This window comes from Lonchura striata, chromosome 4, assembly GCF_050655825.1.
Source record: "Lonchura striata isolate lonStrDom1 chromosome 4, ASM5065582v1, whole genome shotgun sequence".
Lineage (NCBI taxonomy): Eukaryota > Metazoa > Chordata > Aves > Passeriformes > Estrildidae > Lonchura > Lonchura striata.
The window spans coordinates 51,436,707-51,458,038 of record NC_140706.1 but is presented as its reverse complement, the minus strand read 5'-3'; the positions used below and the strand labels follow the sequence as shown (position 1 = coordinate 51,458,038).

Sequence of the window (21,332 nt, the reverse complement as noted above, 5' to 3'; positions counted from 1 at the left end):
TTATTAAAGGCATGGCATTTTAGGCAATCACTGAAATTTCTAACCAAGGAAGGTTTACGCCACCTTGTAATGTCCTCAATTAACATGCTGAATGTGGCATCTGTACTTGGGTGCCAAGGCCCTGGATCACAGACTGCCTGTCCCAACCCCAATACATAACAGCCTGGCAGCAGGAACTGCCCAGGAGCCAGGAAAATGACGTGCCTGACACTGGTGCTGCCTGCCGGCTCACCCACGCTGGAAGGTCGGAAGTGGCAGTAAGTGGTGGCAGTGACATTGCAGATAGAAAACCTTTCTTTATATTCTGGGCCAAAGGACATGAGTGCTGCCCTGGCTCTCTAGGTGGCCTGCAGCCCCAGGGGCTTCAGGATTGCTGCAGAAGGGGCTCAGGTATCTGAAGCATTGCCCAGTGGTTCTTTTGTGTGAGTATCAATGGCACAGGATAAAAACAGGGCTTCAAAAATGAATCTTGTGAGACCTTTATCACAATTTTCCTCCTGCTTTGCAAATGTGCCTGTTTTGGCACTCACTGCATTTGTATTTTTGAAGTCCCAGTGGTAGACACAGTATAAAGGCAGTATAAGAGAGTTTAATCTGCAGAAGTTTTACATCCTTTGGAGGGGACTAAAAAGAAAAGCCCATCAAGGGAGGATGCAGGAAACTGTGTTACTGGATTTTTATCGCAGGGTAACAGTGGCAGAGAGACAGATGCAGCAATAAGGAAAGATTCCAGCAAAATCCTTCAATGCTTAACTGCTAGCTGGATACCACTATCATAACCTCAGAAGAAAATGTAAGGAACCAGAGCTATGATTTCCTGATGCCTGGTTTGATATCTTTATCACACTTCCAGAGGCATACATTGGTTTCCAAGTTGCAGTTATTACCCTTTCAGGTGATTACCCTTCCATAAAATCTTTGAGTTATAGGATTTTTCCCTAGTTGACCCTATATTCCAGCTCTTAACAGCCCAAGGTCCTCCAGTTCCTTGCTGGAGTTTGGGAATATCACAAGATGTCAACAACAAGGGGCAATTTTGCAGAAGGCACCCTTGATCACAGTGGTATTATTCACTCCCTCTATTCATCCTTGATGGATAGGATCACAGCACAAGACAAGAATATTATCCTGTTCGGAATCTATTACCAGGCCCTGTTACATAGAACCAGCTGAAGATGATTATAGTGTATACTTGCATTTCATTAAAGTTACTTTCAGTTCTTTCTCTTCTCTGGGAGGTTAAATTAGTGATTACCTCAATGCAGCACTTATTACAATAATTGTTTATGATGCTTGTTTTACCATCTGTCCTTAATGCTGTATAGTCCCCAGATGAATCTGTAGCTTTACACCCACTAACCAAGCAGATGTTATAGGTAATGGTGCTCACTGTCAGAGCCGTATACAGAACAAGTAACTTTTGTCTCTTCTTACAGCCCTTCCCCAAGCCAGCCAGCAGATTGTTGCCTGAGTCAGCTCCTCGTAGCTGCCAAGGGTACCAGGGGTAAAACCCACCAGCACATACACTAAAGTCAGTGCTACTTCACACCTAAATTTGTTGCTCCATCTCAGCCCCAAGCTTAACTGTCCCATGAAGCAAAAATTCTCCAGGTGCTACACAGCATTAGCAAACTTATGATAGTATTTCTTCTGGAAAAATGTCAGCCATCAAAATAAAAATTGCCAAAGACAAAAGTCAGGATTTGTAGTAGTAGCAAAATATGAGCAGAAAGTTTACTGCAACCAGACCATCTGATATTTCCTATTGCAAAGCAGAGGGGAGTGGCTCATGGAACACACAGCACTGACATTTTCCTATTCTCTTTTCTCTCTTTCCAGGGAACTATCCGACACGATGGGTCTCATGGACTGCCAAGGAAACAGGACTTCAAGAGCTTCATGAGATGTTTTAGGGAGTGGTAGGCAAAGAGCTCATCCAGATAGACACAGAAAGGCAGCACTAGCAGAGAGAGACTAAAGTTGCTCTCCTCCCACCCTTGAAGGAGAGATGCTTCCTTCCAGATGAGAGAAACCAAGGAAAAATGTAACAGGAGAGACAAAGAAATGACTTAATCTATTCTTTATGTCCATACCAGCAGTCAGGATCAAAATGGGAAGCACTAAAGAGGTCCCAATGGGGAAAGTTTTACTTTCTTAGCTGTCCCATATTCCTGCAGTTGGATAGAAAAATACACAAATGTCATTTACCTCTGAGACAGAGCAGTTAAGCTGGAAGATCTGTCCTTCTCCTTCAACCTGCCGCACACACAGTTTGCACACCAGCTCCTGGGTACTCAGACTGAACCTTTCCAGTGTGAAGGTGCAGTGCAGGTTCCTCTGACAGCCACTCCAGATGTGGTAAAAGGGAATCTCCTGCAGGAGGAAAGCAAAAAAGTATAGTCAGGGAGGGATGTGGGACCAAGGCATGGCTGTTACATGACCAGAGACTGCAGACTCCATGCTAATGGGACTGCAAATGATCCAGGGGAAAAAAATGTCCATGGAACTACAGCCTGACTCCGGGCGTTTTTTAAACACACCTGTGTGTGACAGAATTTCTTTAAGCCTCACTGCTAGCATCCAATGTGAATGTTTTGTTATGCTCACCTGGTATTTAGCCAGCAGCTTGCTCTTCCAGAGAGAATGGGCGAGGTCATGAATGGACAGACGAAGGTTGTGGGTGCTTCCCTTGAAATGCAAAGTTTTAGGCTCTTCCAAAAGCTGCCCACCCATCTGCTGCTCAAGCTGGAGGACCTCCTGCAGTATTGGGATAAAAAGAAGAAAGTAGGTTTCATCAAGACAGCACACTGGTCTTCTGAGTCCTCAAGGTTTTGTGTTGTAGATGCTGTAACTTGTGTAATACAGATTAAAAAAATACACAGGCATCACACAGAATTGTGTGACCATGTGAACTGGAACTGCATTAGTTGATCTGATTATAACCCTCTCACCTCCTTCATCCAGCAGCAGCCCAGAAGAGAGACACAGTGTTCTCTCACGTGTCCTATGAGCAGAAGCTCAATTCTATGCTATTAAATGGAATTCGAAGACTTGGCATGCAGTCACTGTTTGAGTAGAGAAATAGATCAGTCTCCATTGCTCATCAAACTGGACGTCTCATGGTAGCTTTACTATCTTGTTTTTGGACACTCTTACCGGTGCATACCACTGGTCTGTCAGCTCATGGTCTCCTGCCCTGTGGCAGAGCAGTACAGGAGTCAGATACCAACCCTGACACTGTCCAGCAGGATGGCATGGAAACAGCCCAGGAGACAGTGATGGAGTATTTTATTCATACGAATACACAGGTTCAGTGCTACTGAAATATTGATCATGTGATCAAAAGCTAGCAAGACAAGAGTCTGGTCATTTATGAAGCTAAATATAAGCCTGACATTAATAAAACCACAGTGGAATGTTATCTACAAAGAGCCTAACTGTGGACCACATGGAAGAAGCTAGTATAAAGGCCCCAGGAGCCCCATTAGAAACCAACATAACCGATCTCAGTCACATTTAATTAAAGGAGTCAACCAGCCAACCAGTCTCATGTGGCTAAAGACAATCATACACAGTGGAGATGCTCTAAAATACAGGAGCACACAACATTGGGATTCTGCCCCAGGCCAAATAAAGAAGCCCCCATTTTAGCTAAGCTGCTCCTGACCACATTTAGGGAGGTAGTAAGCATATAAGAAAAGCATCTGGCAGATTCTGAAGCTAAACCAATGTTCTTTTATTGGCTATTAGAGGAAAAGAAACAAAATTAGGAAACCTTTCAGATTAAGGTTATGCCAATGAATCAGTTCCAGCTCCTTTCCAGTGCCACCTAATTACTTCATCAAGATGTCTAAAGAGTAATCGATAGTAATTATCTGATTACTATAGATCTTCATTATGTTCCAATTACCTCCCTGGAAGGTCCGGAGGATGACTTGTGGACTGTGTGAGCAAATTGCAGATGCCACCTCTCAGGCAAGCGGGGCAGGTGTGCTGAGAAGCTGCTCCTGCCCCTGCTGCACCAGCTCTGGGAGATACACTACTGTGGGGAAAAACTGTAGCATGATGCTGCATCACCCCACCCACCAGATCTGTGTGTTTAGTTTCAACAACTCACTTCTGGTAGCCACCCTAGGCTACTGTAGCCCTTCCACATGTTCTAACTGGAGGATGCCAAGCAGCCCTTGCTTCTCCCATGCCATTTAGCTAATTAATTCAGAATTAATTTGGAGCCATGACTTGCACAGCCCTTCAAACATGCTTGCTGGTTCCTGCCATATGACCTTTTTTTGGAGCAGTGCTTATCTCACTGGCTGGCACCTCTGTGTCGTCCTGAGCCAAAACTTGAACTGCATATTTCTTGCCCCATGCTGAGGTGGCTGTGGTCATCCTGCCCACTGTCTCTCACCACCCTGCAAGGCAGGAGTTATTTCCTAGGAGAGGGAGCTGTGTAAATCATCACTCCATCACCCATGACACCAGAACAGCCTCAGCCTGGGCCTCCTCATTAAAGGGGCCCAAGCAAACTATGGTGTTCAGTTGAAGCTGTGTCTTTCTTCAATAAAAGGAAAAAAATACGCATTAAACTATAGAGAGAAGATCACAGGCCTATTGTGCCCATTTTTGGGTGTTTTTTTTGAAGACAGTTACTGCACAGCACAAGACAGGCTGGGGAATGTCACCCTGCTACAGCCTGAAGTCCTTCACATGCCCCCAGTGTGGGAGGCAGCTGTTCCCATGTATCTGGCTGCTCAGCTCCTGCCACTCTGCCACACACAGGTCACATACCTTAATCTCAAAGGCACACATCAATAAAGAGAGCAAAGCAGATGGATTTCTTTATAGCTATCATATTATTACTTTTTTCTTTTTCTGTTTTTTCTTTCTTTTTAACCTTGGTCATCCCCTTCAAAGTGCAAAAATTAGACTTAAAAAAAGAAGCCAGCACTCAAGGTCACAACTCCCCTCATCCTTGCCCAAAAAGCATTTTTGTGAGAGTCTCATCCAGGTGGCTGAGGACTCTGTGGGGCAGAGGATACTGCATGTGTGATCAGCACCGAGCCCATCCTGCTCCACAGCCACCAGGAACCTCACTAAGCTGCTCCCACAATAACCGAGCCCTTATTGATGGCAAATCGTTTCACTTCCCCGCTGTACTGCGGGAGCTGGCAGCTCAGCTGCGAGCGCTTACTCTGCATGATGAGAGGGGACAGTCTGCTGGGTAAACACTGCTCTGAGCTTTATACTGCAGCTACTTGTCTTCCTTTGGTGGCTGTTAAAACACAGTCAGCATATGGCACACTCACTCCTGGTTGTAAATAATAACAGAATGCCTTTGATTGTCTATTAAAAAATACACATGATCCCCTACAAAGGCTCTTCCAAAGCTCAGGCAATGCAATATGGGAACATTGCTCTTCCCTACCCTTTCTGTGCTTTGCCTGGAGCTGCCAGCCTCAAGACATGGAGATGTTGCAGCTGGTGCTTCACCTGCTGCTTACAGCTTTTCTTTCCTCTCTGAAATACTTCTAACCTCAGGATCGGCTGGCCCAGCCTGCACGCCTTGTCCCCACACCCAGTGGTAACTGCTCTGTGAATGCCTTCCTTTGGTGATACAGCAGTGCCAAGGATGTCCTCCCAGCATGGCAGGGGCTGCTGTAGCACCAGCTGCTGTGAAAGCACATGCCAAATGCCCGACCCCTTTTTTCTTCTATCTAGTCATAGACTGAGTCTACACAACACTGTCACAGGGGGATGTTTAGTTTGTATGTACCAGTTCGTACATGCCTATGGACACACTGGTCCATAGACAGCACTTCCATCTACTGCTGGCTTACTAGGCTTCTTTTTTCTCAATCTTCTCCTTCCCCAGACCTTACACTTCCAAAGAAGTGCAATTCATGCATTCATAAGAGTCTGTGGCCAGAAAGCAGATGTGCTTGTTCACCTGCAAACCACCAGCTGACTGGGTCTTGAACTCCATGGGTGCCCCCCCACACACACACACATCTTGGGGTAGACATGCCAAAGAGAAAGAAAATTAGAATGCATGAACTTGACGTGGAAAAACAGTAGCTACTGAGTTGGATGGTGGCCTCCTGACTTTGCTCACCTTTCCTCACCAATCTGCAGTCTCACTTTGGGGCCTAACTGCAGCAGGATCCCAAGGACTGACCTGTTGCCCTCCCAGAATTTGGCTGCAGCTTCTCAGGTGAAGAATGGTTCACCTGTGTGCCTTTCCTGATCCCTTCTGCTGTTGCACTGGATTGGATTAACTTTACCACACAACTCTCCCTACAGTCTATTAGAAACAGACCAACAGCTCCTGAGTAATTCCTAATTAGATTCCTCAGCTCTGACTGCATTAGCTGGCTAGCCAAGGCCCCTACAACTCAGTTATTATTACCTCAGGCCTTGTCAAATCCATGGAAAATTGTATTATGCAGCATAGGCATAAAATCATCAGGACCTTTGAAGCTTGATAGCTGTGAAAGATCCTTTCCACTTTTTTTTTTTTTTTTTTTTTTTTTTTTTTTTTAATAGGAAAAACAAAGGGAAATCAGATTAGGGAAAATAATTGTTTCTAAAAGGCTGATTGTTTCACTGATGCAGTGACAGAGACCAAAAAAAGGAGGACAAAACCAGAGGACAAAACCATGCTGAAGTCCCCATGTGCCTGCTTCACCCTTATAATTTGTTGCCTTTCTTATATATACAAGAGCACCCCCTCAGTAAAGCCTAGGCAGGCAATATCAGATAGTGTCAGTGAGAACAACCAAGTGTGCTGCACTCAGTGATGGAAGTCACTGTTCTGAAAAACACAAACATCTCCCAGCTAGTGTATTTGAGTTTAAATCCCAAGAATTCCCACCTAGACCTGGGGAAAAAAAGCATGTACAGCAGCAGGATGACTCTGCTTAGTCAGAGTAGTCTTTTGAAATCACTTTGCCACAAAGATTTGCAGTAGCACTATCTACAGCTAAAGGAAAAACCTCACATTTTAACAAACTCGGTTGTGCAGTTGGAACTACATACTTTATGAGTGCATCTATTATAGATACCTTCTGTATACATACAGGTATTTTTAAAGAGAAATAGCAGGTATGGTTATCTCTCTGCTCATCTGCACATAGTGAGTGTGTGTTTGTGGGAATGCCGGAATTACCAGGGAGAGTAAGGTTATCCAGTTATGGATAGCAGCAGCTTTGCTTTACTCCAGTAGTGAATTCCCAACACAAAAAGCTGCACGCAAAGGGGTGTAATAAAGCAGTATGAAAGCAGGCAGTGATTAACGGGCCAGAAGCTTCTTTTATCATTATCAAGTATTTACAAAGAAGCATTTATATGTTTTCCCATCTCTGGGGAGCTGGCACTTAGCATTAAAAATACATGAATAACGAATGAAGCCCTGTGTACCTTATGGCCTTTTAATAATGCAAAAACCTTAGTATTCAGGATATGATACAGGTAAACAAAGGAAAAAGGACTGGTGGGTGGAAAACAGTGTGAGATCCCTATGCAAAGGACAATTTATAACATGTGAGGGTTAAACTGTAAAACAGCAGCTTGCTGTCAAGCTCTTCTTCTAATCAGAAAAATAACCCAGGGAGCATGAATAGATAGAGCAGAGGGTTCATTCTCTGCTATGACTGCAGTCCTGTGAGAACTGGGGAGGGAGAGGGAGAGCAAGAAAGAGATCAAGAACCACCTTAAGAGCATCCTGCGTGTCATCGAGGCAGTAGACCCGGATGCTGTACTCCAAGGAAGAGCAGGACAGGGGTCCAAAGATGGCCAGTTTGAGACGTTTGGCTGCTGCCTTGCTGATTGACTGTCCCACCAAGGCATAGGTGCTGAGGGTTTCTGTCAGGATATGGCAGGCCTCTGGGTCCAGCTGGATATAGCACGGGGTGGTGAAGTTTTCCTCTCCAACCACCACCACATCCTAAGAGAGAAAGAGGCCAAGTTACAGCATGTGACTCCTCAGAGCTACTCTCCTTTTAGGCAGCAATACCTCTTTCAAGCTTGGATGATGCAAAAAGTCCTTGCTGTTTGCCCCTTAGATTAATCAAGGTCTAAATGTCCTGCTTCCAGCTTTTCTCCTGTGTAGGTACAGAGAGCAGATTTCTCGGGGGTGCTGGTGATGATGTTGGAGGTCAAAAATCCCCCTGTCTTCACTTCTGGTTTTAAAGCCCTGGACAGAGTTAGGCAAATAATGAAAATACCACCAAGACTTTTATTGAAAGAGATATTGCAGAACTAATCATTTGGTGACCATGATTCAGCATCAGTAGTCTCAGGCATACTGAATAAATAACTGCCCTTCACCTCCTAAGCACGACAATAAGGAGTTATAAAAACTCAGGGAAGGGAAGCAACCTCTGTGACAGCCAAATACCACATCTATATGAAATATCACCTGCTGCTTCCTCAGAACAATCCTCTGTGATGAGACTGCAGGATGAGGAACAAAACACTGCCTGAATGCAGATGACCTCCCCGGCCTGGGTGTACAGAAAAACAGCTCCCCTGCTAATTTCTCCATTCAACCCTGCGTGTAATATCCTGCACACAACACAAGGTGCTTTGAATGGCTTTGAGAGGGAGCAAAAGCTAAAGGTCAGCAGCAGGTGACAGACGCCTCTTTCGAAGGCACTACATGCCACACGATGCTCAGCACAACCTGTCCACTTCATCCCTGCTGCCTGCAGCTCTGCAGGACAATGTACACACCTGGCAGCTGAGAAGAGTGGGCTCAGCTGGCATTAGGCATTAAGCTTGGCTCCCTTGGTCTCAGGAGAGGCAAACCTGCCACGTTTGCAGTGGTGGCACAATCTTTTTGGAGGGCAAGGTGCTGCTCCATGGCGTGGCTCTGGCAGGAGGTGCTGCCCCAAGTGATGCTGCAGGACTTGCATGAATGTGTGTGCACACGTGTGTGGGAGGCACAGCTTGGAGGAGCTGCTCCAGAACTGACAGGAGGAAGAAGATTGCTGTGTGATGGCCAGGGGCCCCATGGATGCTGCACACACACCAGGGTGTGTGCAGGGCTGGCAGAGCAACCTGTGCCTAGGGCAGGAGGAGGATGAGGGGAAAATGAAGAGGTGCCAGTAAGACACAGGCACAAATCAGGAACACGTGTGGTGCCACGAGTTGGGCTGTGGGGTGCAGATTGGCTGGCGAGACAGAGCTGTGTTTGCTGCACAGTCCCTCCCAGCAGGAGGAAGAGCCAGTGCCACAGGCAGGAGGCCAAACACGAGAGGCTTTTGAAGACAATGCTGGCTGGACATGGTACTTCTGCTGCTGTCAGCCCAACTGTAGCCTTCAGAAGCCACCCTGACCTTATTAAACTTACCAGTAGGAGAAAATACCCTTGCCAAATTAATTATGAGACCAAACTGGCGGCAGCAGGGACCTAGGAGCACAGAGCTGGAAAGGAGGGCTCTGTCAAGATGGCTCAGCCCTGCTGAAAGCATCAATTTGTGCTCCAGTTATAGTGGGAAGATCCTTTTGCCACACTGCCCTGGGACATTCTGCTGCTATACTACTGGAAAGGAACCACCTAGGGCTCCCACCTTGCAAACCTGCTAGTACTAGGAGGTGCCAAAGTGCCCCAGGGCAGATCTCTGCATGGGCACACGGCAGCTTAGACATCTCGTAGGGAAGGGCACTTCTGCCTGCCTGTAGCAGTCATGGAAACCCCAAAATACAGGCATCCAGGTTCAGAAAGGCAAGTAAAGGACTAGCAGAGAGTCCTGCATGCAGCCAGCACACAGACTGGAGATCTGGAGCCTCACCTCCCATGGTCCCTGGGCAGCCTGGTGCTTCAGCTGGATCTGCCAGTCCTCTGTGTTTGGCTCTGCGCAGTGGTGCATGGTTAAAATGACGGGCCGGGTTAGCAGGGCTCCTGGTGGGCCACAGCTCACCACGGGTGTCAGCAGGGTTTGGCTGTCTTCCACAGGTGGCCTGGTGAGGAGACAGAAAGATGGATACATTAAAGACAAAAAGGTTCATTTGGGTGTGTAAAAAGAAAAAATACTTCTCTTAAAATAAAAAGACTGTGCAAGCAAAATACGTGGGTTTTGTTTTTCCTTCATTTTTCCCAAATCTGTATGTGCCAAAATGCATGCTTAGATGTCAGCAAATTATAGGCCATATTTGCTGATTACACTCCACTCTGAAGGATCCTTGCAGATGGTATGCAGAGGCTTTGTTTCACCCACTGCAAAAATGTGGTCACTGCTGCATTTGACAGCTCTTCAGTGACACACAAAAATGAATGGTAGCTCTTGTAGGCACCACTTGGGAGAATTATTTACTTTCAGGACAGAGAAAACTGACAAAGACAGGAAAACACTGAATAAGCATGTAAACATGACTGCACATCTCAGATGTGCAGTTTGAGTTCTGAGACATCACCAACCGCTGATACTCCATTTTACTTAAAAGGCATTCAGATCTACTGGCATGGCTATTGCAAATAAGCCTGCAGGGAGCAAGTGTTACTGCTGGTGAAGGAGAAAGGATGAAGGGATGGTAAGGAGTAGTGCAAGGGTAAAACATACTTGCAAAGTCCAAGATTTCTAGTGATTACCCCAAGCTGTTCAGCTGAAAACACAGGTATTATCCAGTGTGCTTGCTGCCAGTCACTAGGAATTGGTGTTATGGGAAATCAGATGAATATTTAGGATACACAACACACACTCTGGTTTGAAAATTATAGTGTGTGTGCATGTGTGTGTGCAAATGTGCAAGTGCAAGCCATCCCAGACCAACCACTGAGGAGCTTAAAACAAGAGGAAGCATGAGTGACTTTAACTATCCTGACATCTGGTGTATAACAAATACAGCTGAATGTGCCTTATCAACTGCCTCCCTAAATAATAGAGGACAAATTCATGATCCAGAAACCAGCAAGCAGGAGTTTAAAAGCGTTCAATGTGATCTGCACTTAAAATCCTGATCTGCCCACAGGACCACATGTGCTCTCCTCTGGCTGAGGGTTTAGTCCCATGCTGCATTTACAAAACATGTGCATCAGTCTTAGAGAAATTAGTTGAGAAAACATTGCTGGTTTTTTTTCTGCAAGTCTTTGTCTTCACCAAGATAAAAAAATAAGTAGCTGTAATCACAGAATCCTAGAATATCCTGAGTTGGAAAGGACCCACAAGAATCATCAAGTCCAACTCCCAGCCCTGTACAGTATTATCCCCAAGAGTCACACCAGGTGTCTGAGAGCATTGTCCAAACACTTCTTGAATTATGCCAGGCTGGTGCTGTGACCCTGAGGGACCTGTGCCAGTTCCCAGCCACCCTCTGGGTGAAGAACCTTTTAGTGACATCCAACCTAAACTTCCCCTGACACAACTTCAGGCCATTCTCTCTGGTCCTGTCACTGGGCACCACAGAGAAGAGATCAGTGCCTGCCCCTCTTCTTCCCCTCTTGCAGAAGTTGTAGCTGCCATGAGGTCTCCCCTCAGTCTCCTCTTCTCCAGGCTGAACAGATGCAGTTACCTCAGCCATTCCTCACATGGCTTCCCTTCAAGACCCTTCACCATCTTCACTGTCATTCTTTGGATGCTCCCTAATAATTTAGATGCTCTCTAATAGTCTCTCTTATATTGTGGTAGCCAAATCTGCTCACAATATTTGAAGTCAGGCCACACCCGAGCAGAGCAGATAATCTTAGATAGCATTTTCAAGGAGGCCAAATCAGGACAGAAGCTATTTTGATATCAAATTTATCACACCTATTCTGGTTATTGCAAATATACGTCCATAGCACTAATTTAATTTTGTCCACCTTAATTCTCCCTGCCTATACTATTAATCTCACAGAATGAAAGACAAACTTTTGAGAAATCCTTTTTCAAAATGGAATGAAGGCACTTTTGAAAATTACCCCTAGTTGTCACAAATGTTGTGGAGGTTTTTGTAACATTTGAGGAAAAAAAAGGGTCTGGCATTGAAACATTTAAATCTATGCAAATCAGTAAATCCAGATGATACGCATCTGTGGAAATTAACTGATGAGTTTACTAAATGACATAACAATTGTTTCTGAAAATCCATGGACTGGAAACAAACAGCTGCGATATAGATGTCTTTCAAAAAAAAAATGCAAAGTATAACAATCTGGACAGCTACCATGTATTGTGCCAGCTATTTTAGCCTAACAAACAATACACAAAATAAATTAAACACAATGGGAGTACCTAGTCCAGCTCCTCTTGCATACCACAGGGAATCATCGGATTCAGATTAAGAAAAGGTATCACTTTTTTGCAAGGCCAGACTGAATAAATAATTGGAAACTTTTTCAATAAAACATGCCTTCTTTTTCTGTCTCATTTACACTGTTATTTTTTTTTCATAAGAAGTAACAAGTAGCTTAAAAAAACAGTCAGTGTGTCAGTGCTTTTTAATGGTCATCAGCCTTGGGAACTGGTGGATATTTGAACACTCTCCTATGGTCTAATTTAAGAAATTTCAAGAAAAATAGTATCTCTCTTATGAGAAACATCTCTCAAAATTATAATACTTGTATGGAAAGCAGATGTGAGCAGCTATAGACTTAATCATCTAGTTAACCTAACTTCATCTAAAAGTACTGACCCATGAAAAATAAAAGAAAATACAAGCTATCATGTTTTTTTGGACTGAATTACAAAACAAGCAATCAAAATGTAAGAGTGAATATATCAGGATTGCCTTAAAAAATTAATATGATGCTTTTTACATGGAAAATCAATTAAAATCTACAAGCACTGATGCCTGCAGTCAAAAAAAAAACCCAAAAGGTCATTAAAATAATATGTTAGTGTTAAATCATACAGTATGAAGTTGTCTCCAAGTAAAGTTAAGTTTAGTCACTGCTTCATGCCAAAATCTTTTTACTGTCAGATTTTAGGACTCTGATGAAGGGCATGATTCTGTGCTGCAACATTTTATAGCTGATTAGAACAAGTACAAAATGATTATGCAGAACACCAAGCCAGGATGCATTGCAGACTGCAGAGTGAGGAGCTGAGATGGGAGGTGGATGCAAGCATACAAAGGACATGTTAAAAATATCAAGACTTAATATTTTTTCCCCATGTTCATAAACAGCATCTTTATCACCAGACTTAGAAGATTTATCGCCAAGTGGATGAGATATGAATGGTCCTGACCTGGGTATTTATGATAGAGAACAGTCTGATTAGTGAAGAGCAAAAGAATGGGCCAGTTGTACGGGTGCTTGACTTTACAATCCCAAATTCCTAACCACACACACACATCAGAGACTGGCACCATAAAATTACTGAATCCCTGCTGGTCCTAGTGACTCTCCAACATCCACCTCATTCAGATAAACCTTTAAAAACTGAGCTACAGTGAGTTGCAGAGAAGTTTTCCAGGTGTGTGAAGTGGGTCCCTGTCACTGTTGAGGTGAAACCCCAGCTCTGTTAAAGTGAATACTAAATCTCTCTTGACTACTGTGAGGCTGGGATTTCTACCCACAATGTGGAAAACACAGTCATTACATTTACAGGTAACAATTAATAAGGAATCACTGCAAGTAACAGTGAAAGCCAGAAGACAATAGCAAAATTCTAGAGTGGGTAAAAATCTGAGTAGGAAATAAAATTTTATTAATTGTACAGTAGCTCAGGCTGGAACAAAACAAGTTCCAAACAAATAGTAACAAATAAAGCAATAACAGTAACAACATTTCAGGTGAGCTTGCTCCAACACAGCCGGCATCAACACGTGATGTGACACAGTGACAAGAAGCAAATCTGATTTCTGGCACTGTCTGGGACAAGGCATATCAGAACACATCACAGTGATATTCCCTTTCCTCTCCAGCTCTACCATGGCTGCAGGTAGCTGCAGTGTGTTTAGGGACCACCACGAGATCTCAGAAATAAACACCTGAAACTCAGAGGAATGAGGCTAGACAATGCAATGGCACAGACAGAAGAGAGGTGCCCTATGAAAAGTGACAGGAAAAGGGAACAAAAATCTTCCAACAAATATTTTGCCACATCTCACTGTTTTACATTTCCATTTTAAAACAAAAGGATTATGCCTTACTACAGCTAATGAGAACAGAAACAGATGCAGTAGACAAGATACATTATACAAGGGATATTAATCATTCTTCAAAGCATAAACCAACAGTAATTCATGGAATTAGTAAACAACAAATTTCCCTGAAGACAAGTTATTGTGTAGTCACTCATTACAGGCAATTTTATTCCTTCTCCTAAAATAGGTGATGCAGCACCAGCAAAGCCAGGATCCCAGCCTAGAGGGGCATGTGTTATGACCAACACTGAGATTTATGTGTTATAGATTTTGGGAGATCCAGCACAAACAGAGCCACAGGGAAGCTTATAGAGCAAGGGAGATAAACTTATGAGCAGAAATGATCAAAACTGTGAGCAATCTTTTAGGCTGTTATCCAAATATAAAAAGCCCAAACCCAATCCCCTACAAAAATCCCCATCAACATGGGTTTGACTTTAGGTTTGCAGAAGTCTTAGGATAACAATAGAGGAGACTGGCCACTCAGTATAACTCCAAAAACAAAGAGATGTTTTTGTTTTACAAAGAGACTGAGACTAAAATTCAACTCACTGCTTCATGTTTCTATTAAAAGGCACTAACAGTAACTGAAAGGTCTTCATTCTAAAATATTTTTAGATATTTTCCCATCCCTCAGAGATTATCAAGAACAGTCAACTTATATTTAAAAGCAAACAAACTTTTATTCACCATATCTGGTCCCTTCACAATCAAATTTGTGTTTTTAATAGGATTACTCATTTGAAACTGTCTCCCTGTAATAAGCCAGACCATATTCATTAAGGTAGCTGTCAGACACCAGATGTGAGCACAACTAGATAAATCTCTGCTCCTCAGTGGGACTACACTGTGCTCCCTGCCACTGTGCTCCAGGCAATCACAGCAGCTCAGGAAGCACAGGATGGAGCAGGGAGAGAGGAATGGCTATTGCATAACAACAGGTTGCAACCCTTCTACACAGCTTAGACAAAAGTTAGAGGGAAGATATTTTATTTCTCCTTTCATTTCTGGGGCTTTATTTTTTGATATGTGTTCATTCTTACGTTTCAAACAATATTCTTGACAGACCCTGCTTCTTCTGACAGTCTATCTTCAGAAGAAAAATACTTCTAGAAAGTTTGCCCTCCCTTTTTCTCATGCTCTGGTCTTTTTCATGTTGAATTTTTCAATTATAGTGACTGGCACTTCAAGAAATTGTCTTCTGGAGTTGCAAAGTAATTTTGTTTATGCAACTTAGATAAGGAAGGTGGGGAAATGAAATGTGGAAGATTTCAATTTCTTTTATTTCACATCAGTAAGCTTAAGATTTACTGGTGAAAAAGCAACATTACTCCTTGGATCACAATCATTGATCAGATGCTTGACTTTATATTAAACTCTATGCATACATTATTAAGCCTTTGATACAAATCCTGGCTAGGCTCACTTGACCCTTTTCTCTTTCAAGGTAGCTAATTTGAAATTTGCACATTCCATCAAGATCTTCAGGCTCAGGGTTGTCAAATTTTGTGGACACATTTTGTGACCTCCACTCTCATTTGGAACACCTCCTGTGTGATGGATTATACAGGAGTGTCCTTCACAGAGCTGTAGCTGTTTTGTGCAGTTCCTGTCTCTGATTAGAGCATGCAAGAGTAGCTCCACCTAAAGCTGTGTGATCTCAGCAGGGGTTAACACAGGAACACAGGAACTGCCACACAAGATAAAACCAGTGGTCCATCAAGGCCCAGACCCCATCTAGCACTGACCACTGCCAGATGTTTCTGAAGGAAACACAACTCCGCTAATTTAGCTCACAGCAAGATATGTTTTTTAACCTGAGGCAGTCAAGTCCTGGAGGCTGGAGGTTTATAAGGTTTATACTTATGCTATTTAATTCTTAAATTAAAGATTAATTAAATAAATCACTTAATCTGTAAAAGCCAGGCTCTCACAGATGCTCATGGGAACAGGTTCTTACCAGGTACTGGCCAACATAATGTGCTGATTTTACAGATGAAACCACTACTCAAGAAAGGGACTCCTTGCAAATCTCAAAGTTGGTGATACTTCCCCAGACTAAGAGAGGGCATCTGCTCACCACTGAAAGACACAGCTTTGAGAGAAACTTGTCTGATAGCTGTGATATATTCTCATAGGATTGTCATTTTTTCAGTTACACATACATAAGTAACACCTACATAAATACGTATACATGTATAGATGTATACATGTTTTTGCATGTGTACATATATGTCTACAAATAAACACCCCTATATAATTTTCCCCACTGTAGCTGTTTTATGAAGGATGTGGATCTTTCATGAGGTCAACACACCAGCCAGGGATCAGAGCCTGGGATTTGCCTGCCATCCATCCTGCCCCACATGACAGGAAGAACGAGGGTGAGCTTGCAGGACAGGAGCAGGGATAACACTCTCCTGGAGCATCAGCCCAGAAGAAGAGAAACCACACTGAGCCACGAGTATGCTGACAGACTTATAAGAAACAACTACCTCCAATGGTGTTTACTGCAAGCTATCAGAACCTTAAATCTCTGCCAAAGGATAATGCTTTTAGGGTGACCTTCCTGCTCTCACATGCTTTGATGGATATGAAATTGAATAAACACTGTTTCAGAAAGCTCTTCTAACCAATCTGCAAGGCAGCACAAGGAGTGGCATTACTGGGTTGTGAAGTCTCATTTCTGTACTACAGATTCAGAGACTAACTGGGGAAATTTAATATGAAAATAAAGGAAAATAAAAGGGAAATTTGCAGGTGTTTGAGAGATAACATATTTTCTGTTTCAGCTTGACTATTCAGAAGTAGTTTCACAGTTCTACAAAGTGTGAGCTGGATCTTAAGTTGTTGGAGATATGTGAGCTGGGGTGGGGACCCTCTCTGTTACTGGCCTGGTTCTGCTGGGGCAGCACTGTGGAGACTACATTCTTGCCTCAGTGCTAATTGTATTATCAAGGACAAGACTGCCTTCATTTCTGATAATAACACACATTTTATAATTTCCTGTGTGTCTCCTTCCAAACAACATCAACATATAACAGGACTTTTCAAGTTGTACACATTGGCACAGTGCTCATGAAAATAAATACAGGGTCTCACAGGGTTTGTCGAACACACTGCAGTTACTGCCTGGCCATGCAAGTAAATGTCTGCAGCTCGTCCTTACTGGGGACTATCACTCTCTGCTAGAGTGCTGCAGGAGTGCAGTAGCTGATTTAAAAAATAAATACGCCACACAGCAACTTGTGGTACCCATATGATTCCAATTATATGAAGCAACATCTGTGGCCCATGCAGTCCCAAAAAGAAGCTTTGACTGAGCTGTAGCTCTGCAACAGAAGTGAAGTGCCTGGTAACCAGTCCTGCAGCAGGAGAACATTACAGCTGGGTGCCTCCCAGCCCCTTCTGCTCCTTGGCACCTGGGGAAAGAGGGCAAAATATTCTGTTCCAAGTAATCTAGACAACATCCAATGAGCTCCATCTTAAATGTCCTTAAGAAGCTGCTTTCCAAGAGTATGAGGAGCCTGGCGTGTTTTCTGAAAAACTGCCACAAATCAAATAAGCAGCTGGACTCTGTGCACCCAGAAAGTGACTGCCTCCACAATAAAATGAGCCCTGCTGCTCCAAGGCAGACTGCTTTGCTCTCCTCTCCCAGGGAAAGAAATCACATCTAAAATCTTCATTGTAAGTGAGGATTCACAACATTCTGTTTACTTCTGCAGGTGTCCTTTGGCATACTTGCTCAGGCTGGCAGGCAGCACATCTCCAGCCATGTTTCCCAACACAGGTTAATCTATCCTTCTATCCTCTGCGTGACTTGCTGAGTTACAGCTTTCACAAAGCACGCAGAGGCAGCTTTATGATCCTTGAAGAAAATAAATTAGACAAGTATGTGACATTAGTTGTCCACAGCTGCATGAATAAAGTAACAGGGATTTCCTCTATAATGACTGGAAAGAAAATAATTGCATATATAGCACCTTCTATGAATTAAATAATTTTTTTTTTTAATTAGGTATTTTGGAAAAGGAGATTTAGAAGCAAGCTCAATAACAAAGGATGCAATCTGATTTTATTTTCCTTCCTCAGGAAAGTGTCTTTGTTCAATATTGTTTGTAAACCTCTTTCACAGCCAAAAGTAATAGGAATATAATCAATACTATGATTATTATGAACAGAGACATTTTTTCTGTAGCTGCAATTAGCTATTTTCAAAGAGCAGCTGATGAATAATGTATGCAAAAGGGTGGGTGGAAGGATTACTTAATTTTTCTTTAAGCAGATTATTTTAGCTTGGGTGAAAGACTACCAAGCTAAAGAATAGTGTTCAATATCACACAGTGTATAAACAGCTGTGGCTTAGCACATAATAAAAGCTATTAAGAGGCTGAGCCAAAAAACGTATCTAGCTATGAGGAGGAGAAAGAGGCAAAGTACCGTGTAATGACTGCCTCACATTTGCCATTCTGCCTTTGCACATGAGTCCATTCTGCAATCTAAGATCTCACCTTTCTCTACATTAGGGTCTTCTAACTGGCTCCAAATGGTATATTGGCCTTTTTGTAAACAATTATTGCTAATGTCAAGGTTGCCAGATCACATGCCAGTAGACATTAAGATCTAGAATATGAATTGTCTGCACATTCAGGTAACAGGAGACAACAGTGGTCATCCCAGCATCAGCTCTGGGTGCCCTCAGCATGCACTGTCTGGGGCTAAGCAGCGAGGAGGTGCTGCTTAAAAGCTTTGGCTCCATCCTCTGCATGGACTAGCCAAGCCTGTGAATGGTAAAATAAAAGTTCACCTTCACTCTAACAGGAGAGGAGATTTTCCAAGTCCAGTGCTCAGGCAACTGTCCCTCTGCTGAGCTGATTTATTTACCTTTGTCCTCTGCTCCCTTCTCCTTTGCAGAACAGGTCTTTATCAAGAGGCTACTTCACACCTCTGCTGCACAAACTCATGCTGGCATATTTTCCTTGCTCCTCTACAATTCAGCATCCGCCTGGCCTGAGGACTTGCTGCAGAGTGCAACATTTGGTTAAGAAAGCAAATGTCTGAGCTGGTTTTGTGGCAAAATTTATCCTTGGATCTGCTCATGCTTACCTCCAAGTCAGCAAATAGCTTCAGTGCAGTAGGCTTTGCATAAGTATTATTATCACAAATCTTCAGGTACTGTGTTTTCCCCCCTTTATTAGTGCACAAGAAAAATAAGGCAATTTTTACCTCATGTTCTCCTTCCTGTGAACTGTCAGATACATTTCATAGACTCTCCCTTGTGGAACAGCTCCCGCTGGGATCAGCAAACTTACTCCTGCAGAACAGAAGAGACACAAAAGATAAGATGAAGAAAAAAGAGGTGAGTGGGTCTGTGAAGAGGAGTGTCAGAAGATGAAGCCTGCAATGCCAGATTTTCAGCCATCCTCACCATCAGACTGTAAATGACCTCAGCAAAATGCAAGAAAAATTTACTGTAACCCTGGTGTCTTCAGTGTCCAGCTGCCTGTTCTTTTTCCTGTGCACTGAAAAACAGAAATGGAGAAGAAGATTTTCTTCCCTTTCATTTTATTTAAAGAGCAGACAGATGGTTATGCTGTTGCTTACCTTGTAAAATGATGGAAAAGCAAACAACTCTGACTAAAATTTCCAACAGCTGTAATAGGACATCTCTCTCCCTAGGCAATTCTTACTTAATTAAGATCAGGAAAGAAAAGCAGTGGAGCACTGTCCCAGGAAGCAACAAGAACTAGTTGTTTCCTGAAAGATGGCTTCTGTGTCTGGCATCCTGTCTTTTAATGCACTCAGTTCCTAGGGAGGAACTCAGTTCCTAGGGAAGAACTGAGTCTGTCAGGAAGACAGAACTGGGCTTGGTTTTTGCAAGTGCCTAGTCCTGTAGAGTGGCCCAAAACTGGGATATGCAACCTTGAAAAAAACACGGGCAAATATGCTCAGTGTCATTTTCACTAATGATTTGCTGCACACTTGATTAAAAAACACTGTTCTTACATTACTTCCATTTAAGAGATGTCTTGAGCACAACAAACATGGCCCATGAACTGGTTATTTCACTCTGCTGGACACATCTCAGCCAAATCTATTGGTAGATGTGGATTAGCTCGAAATCAATGGCAAGGATTTGCCACATAGCTGAATACAAACCTAGAGAAAGATTATTTACATATATGTGTTTACTCTAGAGATATTTTATAGACACCTTGCATAGCTCTGCCACTTTTCTTTAGCATTCACAGTTTGGTTACACTGGACACCTTCCATATGTTGGTGTGCAGGGCCTCAGTCCCATACTTAGCTTTGAAGGAGAGGGGTAGTTAGGAAAGCATTTTCCACAAATGCCTTCTGGCACTTGTGTTTTTACAGGCCTGTTACAACCTAACCTGTGAATGCTTGCAGCTGTAACAGGGCAGGTGTACTGCAAATGAAGGGCTTTGATCATATCTTGAAGACGACATACATTTAGAAGCAGCATAGAGACATACAAGGTAGTAGCAGACAGATTATTTTATTTTACAGAATCATTACTTTAATCATTTTGAAGTGATTACAGCATCAAATGCTTTTTCTTTACAAATTGATATTAATATATGTGAATTAACAGTGACTAATAGACTTTGCTGATTATGTGCACCTCTGTGGCATATGAAAACTGAGCATCAATATCTATCTTCAGCTGCTACTTAGAAAAATGCAATAACCAAGATTGAATAGCACAAATTTTCAACATTGCTCATCAGTCAGCACCAGATTTATTGAAGTAGTTCAGCTTTCACTTAAATTTAATAGGTATTTTTGCTTCCCATTAGACAGGAGCTCAGAGAGCAGGGCTATGGGTCCAAGCACTTTTGGATGCTTCATGGGCAGTGTAGGACTGCATCACGGAACCAAACCACCCTGGTCCTGGGCCACCAAGGCATTCTGCTTCCTCCATAACATCAACAAAAAATGATCCAGCAAAGACGCAGGGGACAAGGGTAGGCACCATCTCCTCGGTGAGGACATTTGCTGTAAAATGGCCAAGCTGTGAACTGCAGTCTCACATGTACTGTGGTCCTACCTGAATTCAGAGTCCCAGTGAAACTGGGCAGGTGTGTTCCTGACCTTGGTTCCTGAAAATCAAGCTGTTATGCCTATTCATCACATCAAATACTTTCTGCATTTGATTCATTCTCACTTTAGGTATTAATACTGTTCTGCGGTATCATGCTAAACCCATGGGAACATTTAAGTGCTGAACTTCCTTAGAAAGA

General features: G+C 43.1%; 1 protein-coding gene across 2 annotated transcripts in view; it reads right to left on the bottom strand.

The window, feature by feature from the left end:
• The window catches only part of UNC5C (unc-5 netrin receptor C), a 249,630-nt gene that overhangs the window by 8,315 nt on the left and 219,983 nt on the right, over window positions 1–21,332 (bottom strand). For both annotated transcript variants that reach the window (XM_021550331.3, XM_021550332.3), the window contains 5 exons: window positions 19,294–19,381; window positions 9,792–9,960; window positions 7,709–7,942; window positions 2,608–2,757; window positions 2,209–2,373 (listed from right to left, as the gene is read on the bottom strand). In XM_021550331.3, coding sequence (XP_021406006.1) covers window positions 2,209–2,373; window positions 2,608–2,757; window positions 7,709–7,942; window positions 9,792–9,960; window positions 19,294–19,381 — 806 coding nt within the window. The remainder of the gene's footprint in view (window positions 1–2,208; window positions 2,374–2,607; window positions 2,758–7,708; window positions 7,943–9,791; window positions 9,961–19,293; window positions 19,382–21,332) is intronic.